General features: G+C 39.4%; 1 protein-coding gene across 2 annotated transcripts in view; it reads left to right on the top strand.

The window, feature by feature from the left end:
- Positions 1–5379: 5379 nt before the first annotated feature.
- Positions 5380–20224, top strand: part of srebf1 (sterol regulatory element binding transcription factor 1) — a 47300-nt gene continuing 32455 nt past the window's right edge. The window contains exons 1-5 of one of the 2 annotated variants that reach the window (XM_048552410.2): positions 5380–5684; positions 8056–8454; positions 16408–16577; positions 17852–17989; positions 19878–20096. In XM_048552410.2, coding sequence (XP_048408367.2) covers positions 5552–5684; positions 8056–8454; positions 16408–16577; positions 17852–17989; positions 19878–20096 — 1059 coding nt within the window. In that variant the 5' untranslated portion in view covers positions 5380–5551. Of the gene's footprint in view, positions 5685–7067; positions 7287–8055; positions 8455–16407; positions 16578–17851; positions 17990–19877; positions 20097–20224 lie in introns of those variants that run through there. The other variant, XM_048552411.2, reaches the window with a different exon arrangement.

Below are 20224 nucleotides of genomic sequence, written 5' to 3'. Positions count from 1 at the left end.
CTCTAGGGAGAATCTTGCGCGTACACTTGTAAAATGGAAACTTGCAAATCGTTATCACATTTCACAATCACTTAGTTATTCGATGTTGCAATATATGAAAGATTAACAAATTAATTTGGTAACGGTAGGGACAAACAGTTGTACAGATAATTGTTCAAACACAGGAAATCATTACTGAGCATTGAAACAAACATACAAGGTCAAACTGTGTAAGGTGGACTTTTTACAGTTACTGGTCTGGATTTAATGTCCCTGAAGAGTAATACAGTTTCTCAAGCACCTGTTAGCCCCATTTACTTTGCAAGTCACAAGCAGCTCCAATAAATATGATTTTAAATCTGCAGCCATTGTCTTTCCACCATCTCTTTAATTTAAACAGTATTTTCCCAGTTTTTGATCCATAATCCAAAAATAAAGAAAATAAAAAGATTCAGTCTTTATAATGTCATCTACTCGCAACCCCTCAACTCAAGGGAGCACTTTTTTCCATTTATCCAGAACCTGCTCAATTTTGAACATTTTTATAAATCTTCTCTTCTCTAAGGAAAACAACCCAAGATTGTCCAACCTACTGTCCTAACTAAAATCTTTTGTCCACGAAACAATTCCCACAAATTGTTTCCGCAGCCTCTCAACTGCATTTCCAAAGTATGCTCTCTAAACTTGGACTCAATACTATAAGTCTGCACTTTAAGTTGCCCTGTTTTAAATCTTCTTGATGCAATATTGTATTTTTCAAGGGGCCACTATTCACACAGTCCATTGAGAATGCCCATGAACGTCAGCCTGCAGCAGCTATGACATGAGATAGTATAACCCATTTGCTGCCATGGTGGGGCAGGGTCTCCTGCTCCCTGACACCACTTCCCCTCCCTAACCCACTTCTACAGCTTGTGGCTTGCCTCCGTGACCCTAATACTTGAAACTGCTCTCACTCTATAGATTACCTCCTGCCAATTGGTGCTCACAGCAAGTGGGAGGCAGGAGCAGTAGCCAGCAAGGAGGGCAGTGGCAACCAGGAGAGTTGGGAAGCAGGTGGCTGTGGAAACATGAATGGCAGTGAGCTGGAGGCTTATGGAGCAGAAGATGCAATGAGTAGAGAAATTGGCAAGTGAGATGAGATCAGCCATGTTCATATCAAATGGCAGAGCAAGATGGAGGGCTGAATTGCCTGCACCTGTTCCTAGTTCTTATGTCCTAAGCCGCAAGAATTAGAACATTCATTTTTCTTTTGATCAGAAACTTACTTAGAAAACTTAGCTAAAGCTACATCATAATGGGAAAATCAAATTTGCCTAACATTGATTTAAGTTGTTTTTTTCAGAAATGTAATTACGCTACTAAATGAGGAATTGTTGTTCTCCATTTGAGCCAAACAAGTATTTTTTAAAGTATAACTTCTTTGCTTTAGCGCATTATACCTCTATTTATAAAGCCCAAGGTCACATATTTCTCAATTACCCTTTCTCAATGGCTCTGCCGTGTTCAATAATTTACAAACATATACCACCCAGGTTCCTCTCATTGTCCACACCCTTTAGAATTGTATCCTTTATTTTGTATCAGCCTCTCTCTGCTCTTCCTCCAAAATGTAACACAGCATATTTCTCTGCATTAAGTTTCAGCAGCGATGTATTTGCCATCCCACAAGCCACTCTGTGATCTTTTGAAATCTATCTCAATCTTCTGTACAATTCATAATACTTCCAAGTTTTGAGTCATTTTCAAATTTCTAAATTGTGTCCTTTACATCCATGTTAAGGTTTCAATTTAGATCAAAAAAAGCAATGGTCCCAATACTGACTTGGGATTTCCACTCTGTTATTGTCTTCTAGTCTGAAAAACAACTGTTCACAACCACTCTCTATCTCTAGTTGCTCAGCCAACATTGTATTCTTGCTCCCAGTGTTGCTTTTCTTTCATAGGTGTCAAATTTGCTGACACATATATGACATGGCATTTCAGGTTCTCCCTGTTGCTAATACCACTTTTAAATCCTGATGTTCCTTTTCAGGTTCTGGACTCTGAGCCTCCTCTCCCTGTTGTAGTAACTGACTGCCTCCATTCAATCCATGCTGTTTTTCCCTTTGAAGCTGTTCTCCCTTCTCACTGCACAGCCTTGTTCCTCAAATATCAAAATCCACAGTGAGGAACTGGACAATGCGGATCAATTCTCATAACTTGGCAGCCACCTCTCAGTGAAGAGAAATAGATAATTAAAATCAACATTACATCCAGCACAAACTTTGGTAGTCGATGGACAGATTGTTTGATGACAAAGACATCAAATCTAGTACTGTGCACATGATCTATAGGACCACCTCCTGGGATTCCCTTGCTCAAGGTTGCCCAAGATAGTCCAAACTAGAGAAGAAGCATCTACGTAGCAGCATCCAGCTGAATGACTACAACAAGCCCAGGTGCAGGTCAAGTGCAAACAGTGGAAAATGTATGCAAAACCTTGAGCATCACACCCATCTGCCTCTTCAAACACCATGTGTCTCACCTTTAACAGGGTGTGCAGATCTGGAATCAGGCTGCCTGATCACTTCAGGACACAACATTGGAATGGAAGAAAGTCATCCTTAATCTTGGGGGAATGCCGAACAAAATATGACACATCATTTAGTTTCTTTTAGAAGTGTCAGTATACCACATCAACCATATTAGATGTATCATTCATTTCTGTTACCTCATAAAATTCACCATTAAGTTTGTTAAACATATCTTGCATTTAACATATATTTTCTGGCTGTCTTCAGTTAATACACATTTGACCAAGTGACTGTTAGTTTTGTTCCAGGCTATTATTTTTAGTGTCTTTCCACCACTGAGATTAACCTTCCCTTTTTGATCCCTAATCTACTCCACACCTTTTTTTGCCACACTTTTTTTATTCATATGCTCTAGAAGATGTTTGGAATTCCTTTTTGCATCAGCTATCAGTTTCTTCTCATCCTCACTGTTTGAACAGAGAACACAGAACATACAGCAGAGCAGTATAGGCCCTTCGGCCCACAATGTTGCACCGACCTAATATCCTTCTCTAAGATCAAACTAACCTGCGTACCCTACATTTTACTATCTTCCATGTGCCTATCAAAGAGTCGCTTAAATATCCCTAATGTATCTGACTCCACTACCACCACCGGCAGCGCATTCCATGCACCAACCACTCTGTGTGTCCTGAAGTGACCAGACAGCCTGATCCCAGATATGCACACCCTATTAAAGGTGGGGCACATAATGTTTGAAGAGAGGGGTAGGTGTGATGCTCGGGGTTCCGTATACGTTTTCCACTGTTTACTTCTAATTTCCCTTGGAACTTTCTATATTCAGCCTGGTTCTCACCTGTATTATCAATCAGACATCTGTCATATGCATTCCTTTTCCACTTCATCTTACTATCTGTCTCTTTCGTCATCCACAACTTTTGGTTTTGTTTGGCTTACCTTTCTTTCCCTTGAACATACCTTGACTGTACCTGAACCATCTCATGTTTACAGTCAACCAATTGTTCTGTTGCAGGACTGTTTGTCAGTCATTGCCACTTACCTGTGCTAAAAGTAGTCTCAACCCACTCACTCTCAATTAAGTATTTTTACTAGGACTGCTAGCCTAAAACTTAGATGAGATCATCATTGTCCACTTGATCTGCCTTATTGCACAAAATCTAATCGATCAATGATGCTTTCTCATCTGGCCAAAAAACACTGACTAAAAATCTCTCCTAAATGCACTTCAAAATCACTCAGTCTCTTTTCCTTTATTGTTACCATCCCAGACTTATTAGTATAATTAAAGTTCCACATAATAACAACTGAATTACCTCTTCACCTCTGTGTAATTTCATTCCATATTTATTCCTCTATATCTCTCCAATTAGTTGATAATCTATGCAATATACCAAATATAGTAACAGTGTCTCTGCTGTGTTTTTAGCACTACCCAAATAGATCCTGACCTTGACTTAATCTAAGATATCAAATACATGCATCCCTCCTGCTTTCTTTCCTTTCTTTTATTTCCCAAACACCATCTATCCAGGAATATTTAATAACCAGTCTGCTCTTTTTCGTACCCGATCGTCATTACTTCCAGATTGGAAGTCATATGACACCAGATTATAGTTGAACAGATTTATTGGAAATCACAACCTTTCACAGCGCTGCTCCTATGTCAGTTGAAGTCACCATTACTTGGCATCGTGTGTTTTCTGACCTTGTTCACCCCAGTCCAACACCTGCACCTCCACTTTATTATTTGCACATCACAATTTTCCCACCTGACTGTGCGTGCTGCTTACCAATCTTTTATTTAAGCAGAGTCAAAAAGTTAAGACGGGTCCTAATAGTTGTGCTCAAGAATGATATTTCAAGCTATAATAAAACAAATAACCATGGATGCTGGAGATCTGAAACAAAAATAGAACTTGCTGGAGAAACTCAGCAGGTCTGACAGCATCTGTGGAAAGAAAGCAGAGTTAATGTTTTGAGTCCAGTTACCCTTCATCAGGATACATTCAATATATTGTAATGATTTATGTTTGAAGTGAGCTGATATGGAGTATTACGCCAGAGACAATAGGAACTGCAGATGCTGGTGTTGCAGTGGGAGAGAGATCCCCTTGTCTGGAGGGAGGAGGGTAACTTCTTCAGGTTAGGCATCCCTAGAAGAGGCTTCGAAGTGAGATTAAAATTGTATCAGAGATGACAGGAACTGCAGATGCTGGAGAATCTTGGATAACAAGTTGTGGAGCTGGATGAACACAGCAGGCCAAGCAGCATCAGAGGAGCACAAAAGCTGACATTTCCAGCCTAGGCAATTCATCAGAAATGGGGGAGGGGGAGAGGGTTCTGAAATAAATAGGGAGAAAGGGGGAAGTATTACACCATTAGTTTGAGCCACATAGCTTTTTTTGTGGCCTAACAACCTCTTTAATTGTGCTGAAAAGTCCAATTTACTTGTCCAATCTACTTATCTCTACCCTCCCACCTCCAAAACTTGTAACAGTTTCTTGTTGTTAACCACAAAATCGACTAGTCCTAACCCCACCACGTGGGGAAGTGAGTTGATGTAATCCCCACAAAAAGAGGGCGGCGGCTTGCAGCGATGACGATGGATCACCCCACGCCGCAGACCGCGCTCTCATTGGCTGCATTCCGCTGGTTCTAGAGGCACGCGGGCCAGCTCCACCCCCGCGCTCGCCGGCGCCTTCTCAACCGAACTTGAACATAACCTGCAAATGATTGGTGCACTTTGCCCGCCCAGTAGGGCGAGCCCACAAGGACCTGGCCTCTCATTGGCCATACTAGTTATCAATCAAGAAGATGAGTTCGTGTCTTCGGGAGATACCCTCCCTCTTCAGCTCCTGCCAGCGAGTTAGGTGTCTCCTGGCGTTTATTGACATGGTTCCACGGCCGGTGAGCCCGGTGTAAACAGCGAGTTCAACATACCCTTCACCCGCCCTGCCCCACCTCATCCCACCCCACCCTACCCGGGCCGGTTTGATCCTCCCCTCTCCGCGTCTGGGACATTCACCTTGTTTAACATGAATAACAGTGGGAAGTCATACGCTGCTCCTGATCCGGCCATGATGTTCGAGGATTCGGCCCTAGACAGTCTGGAGCCGTCTCTGACCGAGAGCAGCGAGATCGATAGTGCACTGCTCAGTGACATTGATGGTGAGTGATGGGCAGGGCTTGAGAGGGCAGCATTCCGGGTGGGGGAGCAGGATCGTGGAGGTATAGGGCAGAGCCTGGCTCCTTTGGATAGTCTAGAAGGTCTAGATGTTAATGTTAACAACTCTGCTCGTTGTCTGGTAGAACAGGACACTGCTTAATGGGCTGTTTGAAGATCCAAAGATTGAGCTTGTACTCTGCATTGACAGTTGTAGATAGAACTAACAATTTGTAGAATTCCTTGGTAAACAATTCTTACTGAAATCAAAATCAAGAATACTGGTAAAATTATTTAATTAAGAGTAAATGCTTCCATGATTTGTGGAAAATTGTATAAACTTACGTACATAATATTGTTGTTCTACTTCTAAACTTCGTGCAGCATTTAAGTACAGGCACTTTATAATAGTTAAAGTCAGTTTGTATTAGGGTAGGGTGTAAACAGCCCTTAACTCGGGATGGTAATGGTGTTAGTGCAGCTTAAGTCATTCATTGAATTTTATTCTGGTAAAATTACTTGTCAGACTGCCCCTTTTCTAACATAAATGTTTAAACATTGATGAGAGAAAGGGATTTATGAAAAAATTACACTTAATTTCAATGAGATATGGGGAAAGGAGAAAATCATCTTTACACTTAATCAATATAAAACTCATATTTCAAATCGTTCAATTTGTATATCATCCGACGTGGAGAGTATGCACCCTGTTTGCCCTGGTGCTCAGTATAATCGATTCGTTGCAGTTTTGGCAAGGTTACAGTTGCTGACTTGTGTGTTCAATTTCAACCCAACCCCTTTCAGCTCAGTCAGTGACGTCACGCCTGGGTTACTCGCGGTTATTGCCTTCTGTGAAATTCTCAAGTTCATCTGCACATTGATCTACTCCAAGACGCCAACAGCATCTTGGAAACTTTTGAGTTTTTACAAACCAAAAGGAATTATTTTCTGTACTTGGTTTTAATCCATAACAGTACTTACATTCTGAGAAGCCCTTTCTGATATTTTAAAATTGTTAACCTAAGTTTTTCAGTATGTTATATGATGCACTCATTTTTAAAAAATCTAGAAATGAACTAATGTTGCAGTATTAGACTGTGATTTTTAAATGTCTTGAGTGAGTTTGATGGTTTGTACTATATCTGTATTGGAATTAGCACTGGGGAGCAGATGTCCGAAAGTAACCCCTGGTTATTCACCTTTGTGAATTAGTCAGTGCCCCTGGAAGTATAGACTATTACACAAATCCTTTCTGTCATGTCTGAGTGGTTAGCCAAACATAGCGAGCAACTGGGGCACTGCAGCGATTGGTTCAACCAGATCACCTCATGAGAAAAAAACAGATTCCAACAACCGCCCCTCAATTTGAATACAGTCAGTGGATTTTTTTTCTTAGGAGGAGGAAGAGGAGGCAAGAAGTATAGAGCAATTCTGTTTGCTTACTGTGCTGCAGTGTGGTTTTGTATGTGCAGTGTTCCGAAAGACGAAACAGATAAGCTCCTAAGGTGCTCTTGTGCACTACAAAAATATTGCTCTTAATGTAGCAGCATAACCCTTGTATCAAGTGTTGAACAGATGAAGTGTAGCAATGGACTGCACATTTGAAGGTAATACTGTTACAGTATAGTGTTACTGTAAAGATTGAGGTTTACTGGTGCAAATATTTGTGCAGATAGTGTATCTTAATGCTGTTGTAAACAGTCTCTTTCAATTATTGTACAAGATGGCTACATTTGATTTCAGATGTATGTAGTTCACTTTTAGAATAGCATGAACAGCAGAATATTTAAAGCAAAGCTTTAAAAACACATTTGTGATAATGGGAAAATGGTACTAATGAAAATGTTTGTGCTATTTGCTCATAATTCTAAAACAAATTAGCATTTATGCAAGATCTGAAATACACAGGCATTGGCAGTTGTCCATAATATGTGGGAGCCTTGGAGATTGTACAACTAATGGAAATGATATCCCCATCAAAATCTGATTAATTGGAAATTGATTGTGTTAAAGTAGCTGTTGATATGGAAATTGATGGCGTTAAAGTAGCTGTTGTGTTTTTGTTATAACTTTAAAAAATTCTGATTTTTCCAGTGTAGATCTTATGAACGAAAATTACCGCCATTTATGTAACACCTTATCAGAAGATCTGACGACCCAAGATACATTGGAATTAATTAATTAGTTTTGCATTCCAGTTACATTGTGATGTTGTAGTGATTTATTTAGTTGGAGCAAGCCTGCAACTGGGGGAATGTAAATGCTTTTATAAGTCGACAACGAATGTGCTACTGGCTGCTTTATTTCAGGATACAGTTTGCTGAAGTAGCAACTTATCTGTCTAGTCTTGTAATATGTATTCCACTTTATTTACAGATATGTTGCAGTTGATTAGCAATCAGGATGGAGATTTCCCTGAATTGTTTGACAACACCTTTTCTAGCAGCCCTCTCCAGGATAGCAGTTCATCCATCACACCTAACCAGGGGTCTCTGAACTTGACTCTTGACAGCCTGTTGGGGAGTAGTGGCAAGAATCAAATTCCCGCAAAAACGTATCAGGCCTCCAGGGTCCAACAGCTTCAGCGTCCGCAGCAATCGCAGCTCCTTCAGGGCCCCTCTCCACAACGTGTCAAGCAAGAAAATGCTCAGATGCAACAGAGTCAACATCAGCAGTCTCTCATGATGTCACAGAGTTTTACAACCTCAACACAACTACAGCCACAGTTTGTGCAGCAACAGTCACTGGGCTTTCAGAATTCCAATGGATTTACAGGTAATTGATTATTTTTAACATGCCACAGAATGAATATGTTTTTTTCTTGGTTTGGGCCTTTGAATAATGATAATTAAATACAAAATGTGTAAATTGAAATAGGATTAGAAGAATGAAGGGCTCTTGAGGTGCAGTAGTGTCTCTGTGTCAGAATGCCTCGGTTCAAGTCCCACCCGCTTCAGAGCTATGTTGTAACACCTCTGAACAGGTTAACTTAAAAGTATCGAAACAATAGACATAGGATTTTGAGCATTTTCACAGAGTCACGGATTTATTACAGTGCAGAAGGTAGCTATTTGGTGCATTATGCCTGCGCTTGTTCTGTTACTTAGTGCCAATCTCCTGCCATTTTACCATATCCCTACATGCTATTTCTATTCAAATAACCCACAAATGTTCACTTGAAAGCCTCAGTTGAACCTGCCTTCACCACATTTCCAGGCAGTGCATTCCATACCCTAACTACTGTGTCAAAAAGCCTTTTCTCACATCAGCCTTGCTTCGTTTACACATTGCTTTAAATTTATGCTGTCACATTCTTGTTGATTTTTAGATTTGAGAGCAGCTTCTCCCTATCTAGTCTATCTAAACTGCTCATGATTTTGAAAACCTCTATTAAATCTCCTCTCAGTTTTCTTCTCTCGAAGGATAACTTTCCCAACTTGTTCAATCTAACCTCATAACTAAAGTGTCTAACTCCTGGAAGCATTTTAATCTGGGCTTGTGTTGGTATTTGCTATTTCTTTTGTAATGTGCAGATGCATGAATGGTAAAGACACCATTTGGCTTTAGTTATATTAACAAATGAACCTGTTACATATATGGAATTTGCAAAGAGATTTTGGATAACATGACCTGCTGCTTGCTTCAGATATTGGATACAACAAAGATCTGCATAAAATTGTAAAGTAAAATCACTTCTTCTTAGCCTCTTATGTTCTTCCTTCCAGTCTTAAGTGCGCTCAGTAATTCTGGCATAATATCCATTGGTGTGATGTCCTCGAATGTGTCACCCAAATAGTTGTTTATTTCTAGGCTTAAACTGATGGCAGGAATCTCAGTATTAGGGTGTGTGTATGTGGCTGTGCACATTTCGGCCAAATACAGTCTTTTCTGCTTGATGCACTGAGGCTCCCATCATTGACTATTTAATGTGATCAGTAGAAAGTGCAACTGCCTTTTTAAAAAAATCACATCTGTAAAACAAAGGTGAGAACTCTGCCCCCTACTGACACTAACTCTCTCAGCACAAATCAGTGTTGAATCTGGAGCGTCTGGCTCACTTGTACAATAAGCAGTGCACTTATTGAAGAGGTAAGGTTGAATTTACATAAATCATTACCCAAGCCAAAGTTAGAATACTTTGTCCATTCTTAAATCCTCTGCTTCAGAAAGGATAGCAAGAACGTGGAAATTGTGAAAAGAGAATTCACTGGGGTAATTGAAAGAAATGAGGGCCATTAGTTATGAGGAGACATTAGGAACTAGAGCAGTGATCATTAGAAGAAAGAAGTTTAGAATGAGAACTGAAGGTGATTCAAACTTCTCTGACACTACTTGGTCAGTTTGTAACCAAAGTGGATGTGTTTAAAATTGTCAGTAAGATGAACAGAGAAGTGTTTAATTGACTAATTGTACTACAGGAAGTAGAACCCATGATAGTTTTAAAATGAAAGTGGGTACTCATTTAAAATTTATTTTTTAAGGCTCGTGGGGGAAGGGCTAGTCTAATAGGATCAGGTTAAAGCTTAATAAGTGTGATGTGCTGAATCACTTCTTTACTCTCTGAAACTTTCAACATAACTGAGGCATTATAATCTGGAGAATGAATAATAATATGTTGAACTGCCTGAATGAAAAAAAAACCATAGATTTGAAGACTTATTCAATTACATTTTGAAGATAGTGCCTGTATTTAGCCAGACCAAGCACTGCTATTTGTAATGCTCACTAAGAGGCCCCCAGATCAGAAACTTAGTTTTGCGTTTTTCACAGATGGCTGCGTATGCATTTGCCAGCCTGTTGCTAGTGGGCAAAGTCACTACTGGATTTACATTATCTCCTATCTAATAGTGGTTGACAAAGCCCCGATCCTTTTTTTTAAACTGTGCGTACCCAAAACCTAGTTCGACTGAGGCTGACTTTATCACTGTTCTCTGTGCTATATAAGATCATTAAAAAGCGATAATTGAATCTGAGGCCTTTCTGTAATATTGGTGTCTTTATTCACAATGAATGAGTGAGTACTTTCCACCTGAGCAATAAGAACAACACTTGTGTTGAATAGTTTGGCAGGGTGGGTCTTGTACGTTTTGAATTCAATATATTGTCACAGTTCTGAGCAGATCCAAGCTTATGGTGCTGTGGTGTATTAGAATGGCCAGGGGACTGGTAAACTCGGAGGAAAAGGAGAGTAGGGACAAATGGGCATTTTCAGGATGGCAAACTTTAGTAGCTGATTCCCATGACAGCCTTAACTGTTTATGATCTATAATACAAAGATCTGACTGTATTGTAGCCTCAGTTTTTGGTGATGCAATAGGATATGTGGTAAGTTGTGAGAAGGATAAGTGAATGGTTTACATTTGCCAGGTGGTATATGACGTGAGAAAATGTGAGGTCGTTCACTTTGGCAGGAAGTTTAGAGAAGCAGAATCTTATTTAAATGGAGAGAAATTTCAGAATGCTGCAATATAGCGTGATCTTATTGCCAGTGTACATTTCAGAACGTTAGTATGATTCTTCTGCAAGTAATTTAGAAAGATAAATGGAATGTTGGCCTTTATTGTGAGGAAGGTTGAGTCACAAGCTTTTGAAATCTTGCCACGACTGTTCAGGGCATTGAGACCATATTCAGGGTACAGTGTACGGTTTTGGTCACCTTAACTAAGCAGAGACATGATGGCATTGGAGCAGTTGAGAGAAGGTTCCATCGGCTGATTCCTCCGCTAAAGAAACTAACTTATGAAGAAAAGTCTAGCAGAATGGACCCATAGTCATTGGAGTTTTGAAGAATGTTATGTTTTTGAAACCAATGAGGTTCAGAGGGATCTTAATGGAATCTTAATGAGAGGGTGTTTTCTTTCATGATGGAGGTGCAGTTTCAAAATAAGCAATTTCCCACATAACACAGATGAGAAATTTCTTCTTTGAGGATCATCGGTGTTTGCAATTCTGTTGTGCAGTGAGCACTGGAAGCTGGTCATTGAATATATTCAAGATTGAATTAGGCAAGTTTCTGATTGACAGGGCTCACAACGTTTATGGTATGATAGACAGGAATATGAAATTAAGGTCACAATCAGATTAGCAATGATCTTTTAAAATGGTAGAGTAGGCTCATTGGTTCAAATATTCTTCTCCTCCACTGACTTATGTTCCTGTGTTTGAGCTGAGAAGAATGCTCTCATGGTTATTTTAACATGTAGAACTCGATGTATCCAGTAGCAGCCCTAATATAGTGACTATATTGTTAAATCTGACTGCTGTAGGACCTTCTCTCATGTGGTCCTCAAAGTCCACGTCACTGAATATGTGAGTGTCACTGTGCATGTTTGGCCTGTCCTTACTCATCAGCAGAAACTGTCTTCTGAAGTCCACAAATGTACAGTTTAAAATGGCTTAGGAAGTTATGGATAAAGCAGGTTTTCAGAGTGAGATGCACCCTTCTGAAATTAAGGTCATTGTTTCAGTTAAGTCAGCCTAACTTAAGCATGGACTGTTGAGTAATGCAGACTTTTAGTTCCAGTATTGTTAAATAATAAGCAAATGAAGTTCATTTCTTTGTAGGAATAGTCCTGATGTGAGTACCTGCTGTTTTTTTTCATTTCAATAAGTGGAATATTTAGTTTGTAATTTTTATGTGGGTAAAATTATTTTGAAAATGGGTGTAAAACTTGTGCTTTGTGAACTTTAAGCAACAGGAAAGGAAGAGGTGGAATGTGCTTTTGTTAGAGGGCCTCATCAATAACCAAATACTGTCTTCAACTTTCAAAATTAATGTCTTAAATGGGAAAGGAAGGATAGAAAATGGTTACTTGCCCCTATATGTATCCTGTTTTTGCCTTTGCCTTCATGCCTTTAAGGAGAAAAACACTTGGATTTCACTCAGGCTAACATTTAGGGCAAATTTGTGGGGGGAGGTTCTATTTCCTGAACTTACTTTCTCCTTTTATGTTATCTTACTTGGCAGAATAGTTGAGAAAAGCTATTTCGCTCAAAAGTTGGTAAAGAACTAGAGGACATCAGTTTAGGATGATTAGAAATCAGACCAGCAGGGAAAATAATGCAGTAATTATGATCTAGAACACAGTAACAAGTTGCGTGCATTTGGAAAGGATTAGAGAAAGAGTGGAGGTGTCCGTCTGATTGGGTAGCTCTTTCAAACAGCTAAGAAAAGCACAATTTGCTGAACAGTTTGTGTGCTGTATAATTCTGTCCATGCCTTGAGAGTCTTTTGGATTCAGACTGCATATACCGGTGTTTCAGAGCCTGTCAGCATAGGAAATAAGAGGCAGAAGAGGAAAATTTGGCCCCTCCAGTTTGGTCCACCATGCATCTGTCATGGCTGACCTTTAATCTCAAAGCCATTTTGCTGCATTATCTCACATCCATTGATATCTTTAACATTTTAGACATATAAGACATTTGGATAAGTACACCACTTTACCATTTGCATCAGGTTTTGATCAAGGGCCTGAGTTGTCAAAGTGGTAATAGGCTACTGAAGATTTAAGAGAGTACTCGGATATACAGGTTGTTTTTAAAATAGTTAAGTTAGAGTCATAGAATCCTTACAGTGTGGAAAGAGCCATTTGGCCCATGGAAGTACACCGACCCTCTGAAGAGCATCCCACTAAGACCGAGCCCCCATCCTGTCCTCATAACCCTGCTTTTAGCATGGCTAATCCACCTAACCTGCAAATCCCTGAACAGTACGGGACAATTCAGTATGGCCAATCCATTTAATCTGCACATATTTGGACTGAGAGGAAATCCACACAGACAGGGGGACAATTTGCAAACTCTATACAGAGCGTGGTCCAATGCTGGAATCAAACCCTGGTCCTTGGCATTGTGAGAGAGCAGTGCTAACCACGGAGCCACCGTGCTGACCTGGAAAAGGTGGGCAAGTATTCATTTTTGACAAGGTTAAGCTGTCTGAGACAATTGAAAAACAAAATCTATAAGTAAATAAAAGAAATTTGTGGGTAACTTATTGCATCATTATGTTGCTTGGGATGGATCTTGCAGTGTTGAAAACTTGCCATTGTTGACCAACCCATCATTGCTGATTTCATTTTATAACTGTGCTTTTCACTCTGTGATATGTTGTTAAATAGATACTAATCTCCAAAGGGAATATTTTCTTGTAGATGATGCATGATTTTGCCTTTTTAAAATAAAAATCACTGTATTTTTGTAAGGTTTTGAATGGAAACATGAATCTTTCCTTTTGACAATTTTTTTCAGTAACATGAATGAAAGTGCAGTGGTCCAAGTTCAAAACTTGCTTCTGACTTTGAGACGCAAAGAAAGCATTCTGGTACTAGTTGACACGTTGTGAATTTGAATGTATATCATTCAAGCCCAATGTTCTAATCCATGAAACCAGTTTTTCTACTTAAGTTTCAGCATTGAATTATAGGGTAGTATTTAGTGCTTTCTTTTGGAATAAACAATTTTCAGCAGAAGCTGGTTCTTTGCCCGTACCAGCATGAAAGCTTGCCAGATAAGCATGAGGTGGGTACATAGGCCATGCCTAATAAATTTCTAGTTCAGTTAGGAATCTTGCCATTGAAGTCTCATCTTGTGAGAGATTGCTGGCCAATCTGAGGCTGGCAGCCCTAAGGAGTTGCAAAGCAGAATTGAAGGCCCAGGTGTCCAGCCATGTAAAGCTGTACAATCAAGCTGATTTTTGAGAGTGGAGCTTAGGGTATCAGGGCATTTGGAAATAAGGTTATTTAAGTGGCCAGTTTTCCTGCCTGTGAAGAAGACAGGTAATTGGGCTAATGGCAGCTTGAGGCCCTTACATGTCTGCTAATTCACCATGAAAGCAGTTTAATTGGTGGTGGACTGAGAAGGCGACCCATGGGCTTTCTGATTCAGAGCTTAATTGTTGAGGTGGTGGAAAGTCTGCAAGCATCTCTTTGGGTCTAACTTGTGCATTGTATGTTACTGAAAGAGGCAGTTCATGCCATGGTGCTTCCTGAAGGAACATTGCATTTTTTTAAACTTACTTCGCTTTTTATTTTTAGGATGCTTTTGTGATTTCTACTTGCAACAGAATTATAGTAGGATATTCAATTGTGTAACAGTCGACTGTTTAAAAGAAATATCTAAATTTCTCTTTAGCAATTTATCTGAGTAAGATAAATGGTTCATTACCATAATTTAAAGGCTATTTCCTGGTGCCTCAACCTAGGATGTGTTTTCTTGCCAATTATAAGGTAGTTTGTTGGATGAGTGACTTCAAAGTCAATGGTGAATTGTTACAGAAGTGTCATAGGTGTGTTTTTCATCTGTGCCATAGCAATAGATCATTCATGGAGGGGCCCTGTCTTTTTCCCTTGGGTCGTCATTGTGTTCTGCAGCTGCTTGCTGGAAAATGGCACAAGATAAGCTAGGGTTAATTTTTCCCAACCTTAACTGAAATATGTGGAAGAAGGGCTTTATGTATTTTTTTTAAATGGAAGTGGGCTGGTTTTTCACTGGGGCTGGGTCAAAAGTGACTAAGTAATGGTTGACCTTGGTGACTGACCTTTTGCCCTTAGCAGATTACAGGATTTCACATCTTTTTGTAACTAATGTTCTTGGTTGAATGGGGAATTCTTTTGAAACAATGACTGTGAGACTTCTAAAAGCAAGGTGCTTACGCTTGTTAGCCTTTCGCAACTTGCAGTATCCCAAAGTATTGTATACTCAATTAAGTATTTTTGAAATGCAATCAACATTGTAACAAAAATGTAAGTGGCAGCCAACTTTATTTCAAAGGGAATGGATTATAAAATTAGGAAGGTTTTGTGAAAACCATGCAAGGTACTGGTCAGACCATAGTTGGAATGCTGTGAACAGTTTGGGCTCCTTATCCAAGAAAAGATTTACTGGCATTGCAGGCAATCCAGAGAAGCTTCACTAGGCTAATATCTAGTACGGAGAGGTTGAGTAGAATAGGACTTGTACTCAGAAGAAGAATGAAAGTCAACCTAATGAAATATATAAAGCTCTTAGAGTACTTGATAGGGTAGATTCAGAAAGGTTGTTTCCTTTTGTGGGAGAGTCTTGGACCAGAATAAGCAGTTGCTCATTTAGGGTAGATGAGGAAAAACTTCCTGGAACATTGTGAATCTGTGAAATTCTTTTCCTCAGAAGTTTGTTGAGGCTGGTTCGTTAAGAATGTCAAGGCTGAGATAGAGATCAATCTTTTTAATCCTGTAATGACTTTGAGGGCTAGGGCTATAGGTAGGAAAAAAAACATGAAAGTGGAGTTAAGGAATATTAGATCAACCATGAACTAATTGAATGCTGGAGCAGACTCAATGGACAAAATGACCTACTTATGCTTGTCCGCCTTATGGCCTTAATTTACATACAAGGTCCCCAAAAAACTGTGTGATAATCTGTTTTACTAATAATGGTTGAGGGATTTAATGTTGGCCAGGAGAACTCCCAATGCCTGTGCCATAAAATCTTTCACAGCACTCTGAGAGTGAGGTTGAACCTCAATTCAAAATCTTGTGATTGGCAACCCTTTCAACAGGCAATGTAGCTCATCATTGCACTGATGATATAAACTAAAGCTTTTGAGTGGGACTTGGACCGATGTTCTTCTGATTTTCCAATGGAAATAGTACCACTGAGCCAAAACTCCGATCCAAATTAGACATTTTGCCCTGATCCCAGTAAAGTATCTTAAGCTGAAATTTAATTTTCCTTTGGATTTATTTTGGGTAGCACCAACACAGGCGATGGCTACTCAGCAACTGCAGAGTCTGGCAGTTCCACAGCAGATGCAACCTATGACCATTCAGACCCAGGTCCAGAATGTTTCTGCCCAGCACCTTTTAACAACTGCAACATCGAGTTCTTCTCCAACTGTCGCTTCACAGTTCCAGCAAGTACCAGTAAGTAATTTCAGTTTTCTATTCAAAAATAAAACACCTGAGGAAATGAGTGTGCACTGGAGCAGAAAGCTTTGAATTTCTCAGTCCCAGATTCTGATTTCTGACTTAATGTTTATTCACAAGTGTAAAAAAAAGGTACTGAAAAAAACATTTGCATGTCAGTTCCTTCTTGAACACCTAGGGATTGTTGCAGAACTTATTGTTTTTCTATTTCTTAGTTTGTTAGTGTTGATTTCATTCCCCTACTATATTTTGCAATGTACATTGCCTTATTCTATTCCGGCTTAATTGACATTGGAGGATCTTCCTCCTGATGTGCTAAATATAATAGTACTTTTGTTGAAGAAATTAAGTAATGCTGTTAATATTTGAGTTCACAATGTAGGGAAATTGCAAGGTGACCTAAGGACACACTGGCACAGGGCCTGATTCCAGGAATAGCTGATGGTTTATCTTTCATGAATTTGCTGGAAATACTGAAAGGAATATTGTGTAAAAGTTGGATTGTGAGTTAAGCCAGGTTTCCAACGTAGCAAGTGAACAAAATAAACTCTGGGTTGATGATATTAAATCCGCAAATAAAATGTATTGTTCGGCTATAATTCACATTTTGATAAGGAGTTCAGTCTCAATACAATCAGTAAATTATGATAATTTCAGTAAAAAAGCTTTTTGCAACAGGCTGTACATCTGAGAGAATAAATGTTGAGTGAAGGATTTGTTCTCGTATTTGTTGACTGTCATGCCAAGCTGGAGACTGATGAAGCAACTAAGGACCTCTGTTTGTTGAAAGGTCCTGAAGCATATTGAACAGGGAGATGTGAAATTGCTAATCTTGGTGTGATAATAGGGGAGTTACAATTAGCCTGAGTTCCCGTGAACAAAGGGGGAGAAAATCAGCACTTTTTAACTCTTGACCACCATTCGGATCTCAATTTGAGGACAGGATTGAGTCAGTTCCGTCTCCAAAGTCAAATAGTGTGAACACACCGAAAGACTTGGTATTTGTCAATATACAGGATGACATTCCAGGCTTGTGAAGCCTACCCTGAGGTGATGATTAGGGTAGAAAATTGTCAAAAGAATTTCCTGTTGAAATTTGAGAACTTTTTTTTTCACCCCTTCATGTGCTGTTGAACTGCTTGACTGATACTAAATGAATCACAAAACACAACTTGGAGAAAAATTTTGCAATGACAGAAATGATATGAGGGTTATGCAGTAATGTATAAATATGGGTTGGTCTTAATCTTTCTGTTTGTCTTTTTCTGCAGGTACTTTTCCAACCCCAGTTGCTACTCACAGCACTGAAGCCTGATGGAAGTACTGTAGTAACATCAGTAAAGTCTCCTACTATATCAACTCTAGCAAGTAGCACTTCTCCAATTCAAACTACATCTCTGCAAATGCCGGTAGGTAAATTATAGAATCATACAGCATGGAAATGGCATGTCGAGTCTGTACTACCAAAATTACGCAATGTCTACAGTAGTCCCACTTTCGAGTACTTGGCCCACAGCCTTGAATGTTGTGACATTTCTGGTACTCCTCCAAGCACCTTTTTTAAAGGTTGATATTAACTGCCTATACTCGCTTCTCAGTGCAGTTCCAGACCCCTACCAACCTGTCGTTGAAAATATTTTTCTCTGAGTCCCTCTAAACTTCTACATTTTTACCTTCAAGGTGTTGCTCTCTTGTTATTGACCCTTCAACTAAGTGGAACAGTTGTTTTGTGTTCACCCTGTCCATGCACCTCATAATTTTATACACCTCTACCAGGTTCCACCCTTGAATTTTTCTGGTCGAAAGAAAACAACCTAAGCTTATCCGGTCTCCTTTCATGGCTGAAGTGCTCCATCCCAATGAATCTCCTCTGTACTTTATCTAGTGCAATCACATCTCTCCGTTGGTGCAGTGACCAGACTGCACACATTACTCACGCAGTAGTCTAACCAAAGTTCTGTATATCTGCAACAGAATCTCTTTGTTCTTGTAATCAACATCTTGACTGATAAAGACGTGTCCTATGTGCCACCATAACTGCTGTATTAAGCTGTCCTACCACTTCAAGGTTTTATGGACAAGCACCCCAAGGATCCCTCTGTTGTTATGAGCTTTCATTATCATTGAAGAAAGAAATAGTTTTTGTAGATTTTTCAAGTTAAAGTAGATAAATTACAATTCACTAAGCCCCTTGGATTATTCCATGTAAACGATGGACATTCATAATTAATGCAGTACACAATAAAAGCTTTGAATAAGCTACCTCTTGAATCAGACCACTGCCTTTTGCTCCCTTGCAGCTACTTGTCACTGTTAACATACGTTGAGAAAATAAAACATTGCTTTTGAAATTACTCTTGTGGTATTCTGTTGTTTGTGGAGACTTTCTTCCATTTGTAGATGAAAGAAATACTGTATAATTGTGCAAAGAGCAAATTGCAATTGAACATTTCCTTAAAACTAAAGGGAGAGAAAACCACCTGTTTCTTCATGGGGAATATTTGAAGCTCTCCTTGAGAAGAAGAACAATGCAGTTGAGAAGCTAAAGAAGTATTTGATGACAAGAATAATGAGGCTTTTCCTGGTCTGAGTCTTGATCACAACTTCCCATTGATGAAAGGAAACTAGCCACTAAATATTGCAAACAGAATTCTAGAACATTTTACCTGTGTGCAACATCCCGACAGATACACCTGCATTTTCTTTAAATTGAGGAAGCTGTGTGATGGGTCAAAACTGGTAGTGCTGCATGCTACTTCAACTTATATTTCAACAGAAGACACATGATACATTTAGGAGGTGCATGAATACCAAATGACTTTTATTTAACAACCTTTATTCTTCCTGCTAACTTAATTCGTAAATGTTCATGAGTGATTTTCAGCAGGCTGTTCAGCTTCAGCTTATCATGTCCAAACTTGATTACATGTGAACTTCACACCCATTGCCAGCAATGGGGCTTCAGCAACCATGGGAAGTATCTTCATGCACCTATTCCACTTCTCGTCAACTCGGGTACTAAGGCTAAGTGTCGCACTCTGCTGTTATCCGAGTTGAGTTTCGCTAGTACCAGAAATTAAGACATAATTTTCCTGGTTTCACTGCACTGGTGCTAATTATGCCCACTTGTTGAGTGTAAGAAGTAGGAAAGTTCAAATTAGAGGAGCATTTATGTACTTTTATATTTCAGCAGTATGCAATTTAAAAGAAACTGGCATTTTGATTTTAAACAAACAATAATGTGAATTTGTTTTCGTTATTGTCCTGAGCTTGTTTATAAATTTCTGTATTTTTCAGGCTCTGGTCAGTGGAAACACCATTTTGACAACCGTCCCTCTGATGGTAGATGCAGACAAACTTCCCATTAATCGCATGCCAGCGAGTGGCAAACCATGCAATGCACCAAACAAGGGGGAAAAACGCACAGCTCATAATGCTATTGAGAAACGTTACAGGTCATCCATCAATGACAAGATTGTGGAGCTGAAAGATCTCATTGTTGGCACTGAAAGCAAGGTAAAGTAAACTAAAAATCTGTCTTCAAAAGAAAATGTTCATTGTCGATTAAATGACTGTTTTTGTTAATACATGTTCTTTTTAAAAACATGAACATTTTCTTGGTGCCTTGTCAGAAGTTCATTGCC

This window comes from Stegostoma tigrinum, chromosome 23 (genome assembly GCF_030684315.1).
Source record: "Stegostoma tigrinum isolate sSteTig4 chromosome 23, sSteTig4.hap1, whole genome shotgun sequence".
NCBI classification, from domain to species: domain Eukaryota; kingdom Metazoa; phylum Chordata; class Chondrichthyes; order Orectolobiformes; family Stegostomatidae; genus Stegostoma; species Stegostoma tigrinum.
This window is presented reverse-complemented; position numbering and strand designations above follow the sequence as displayed.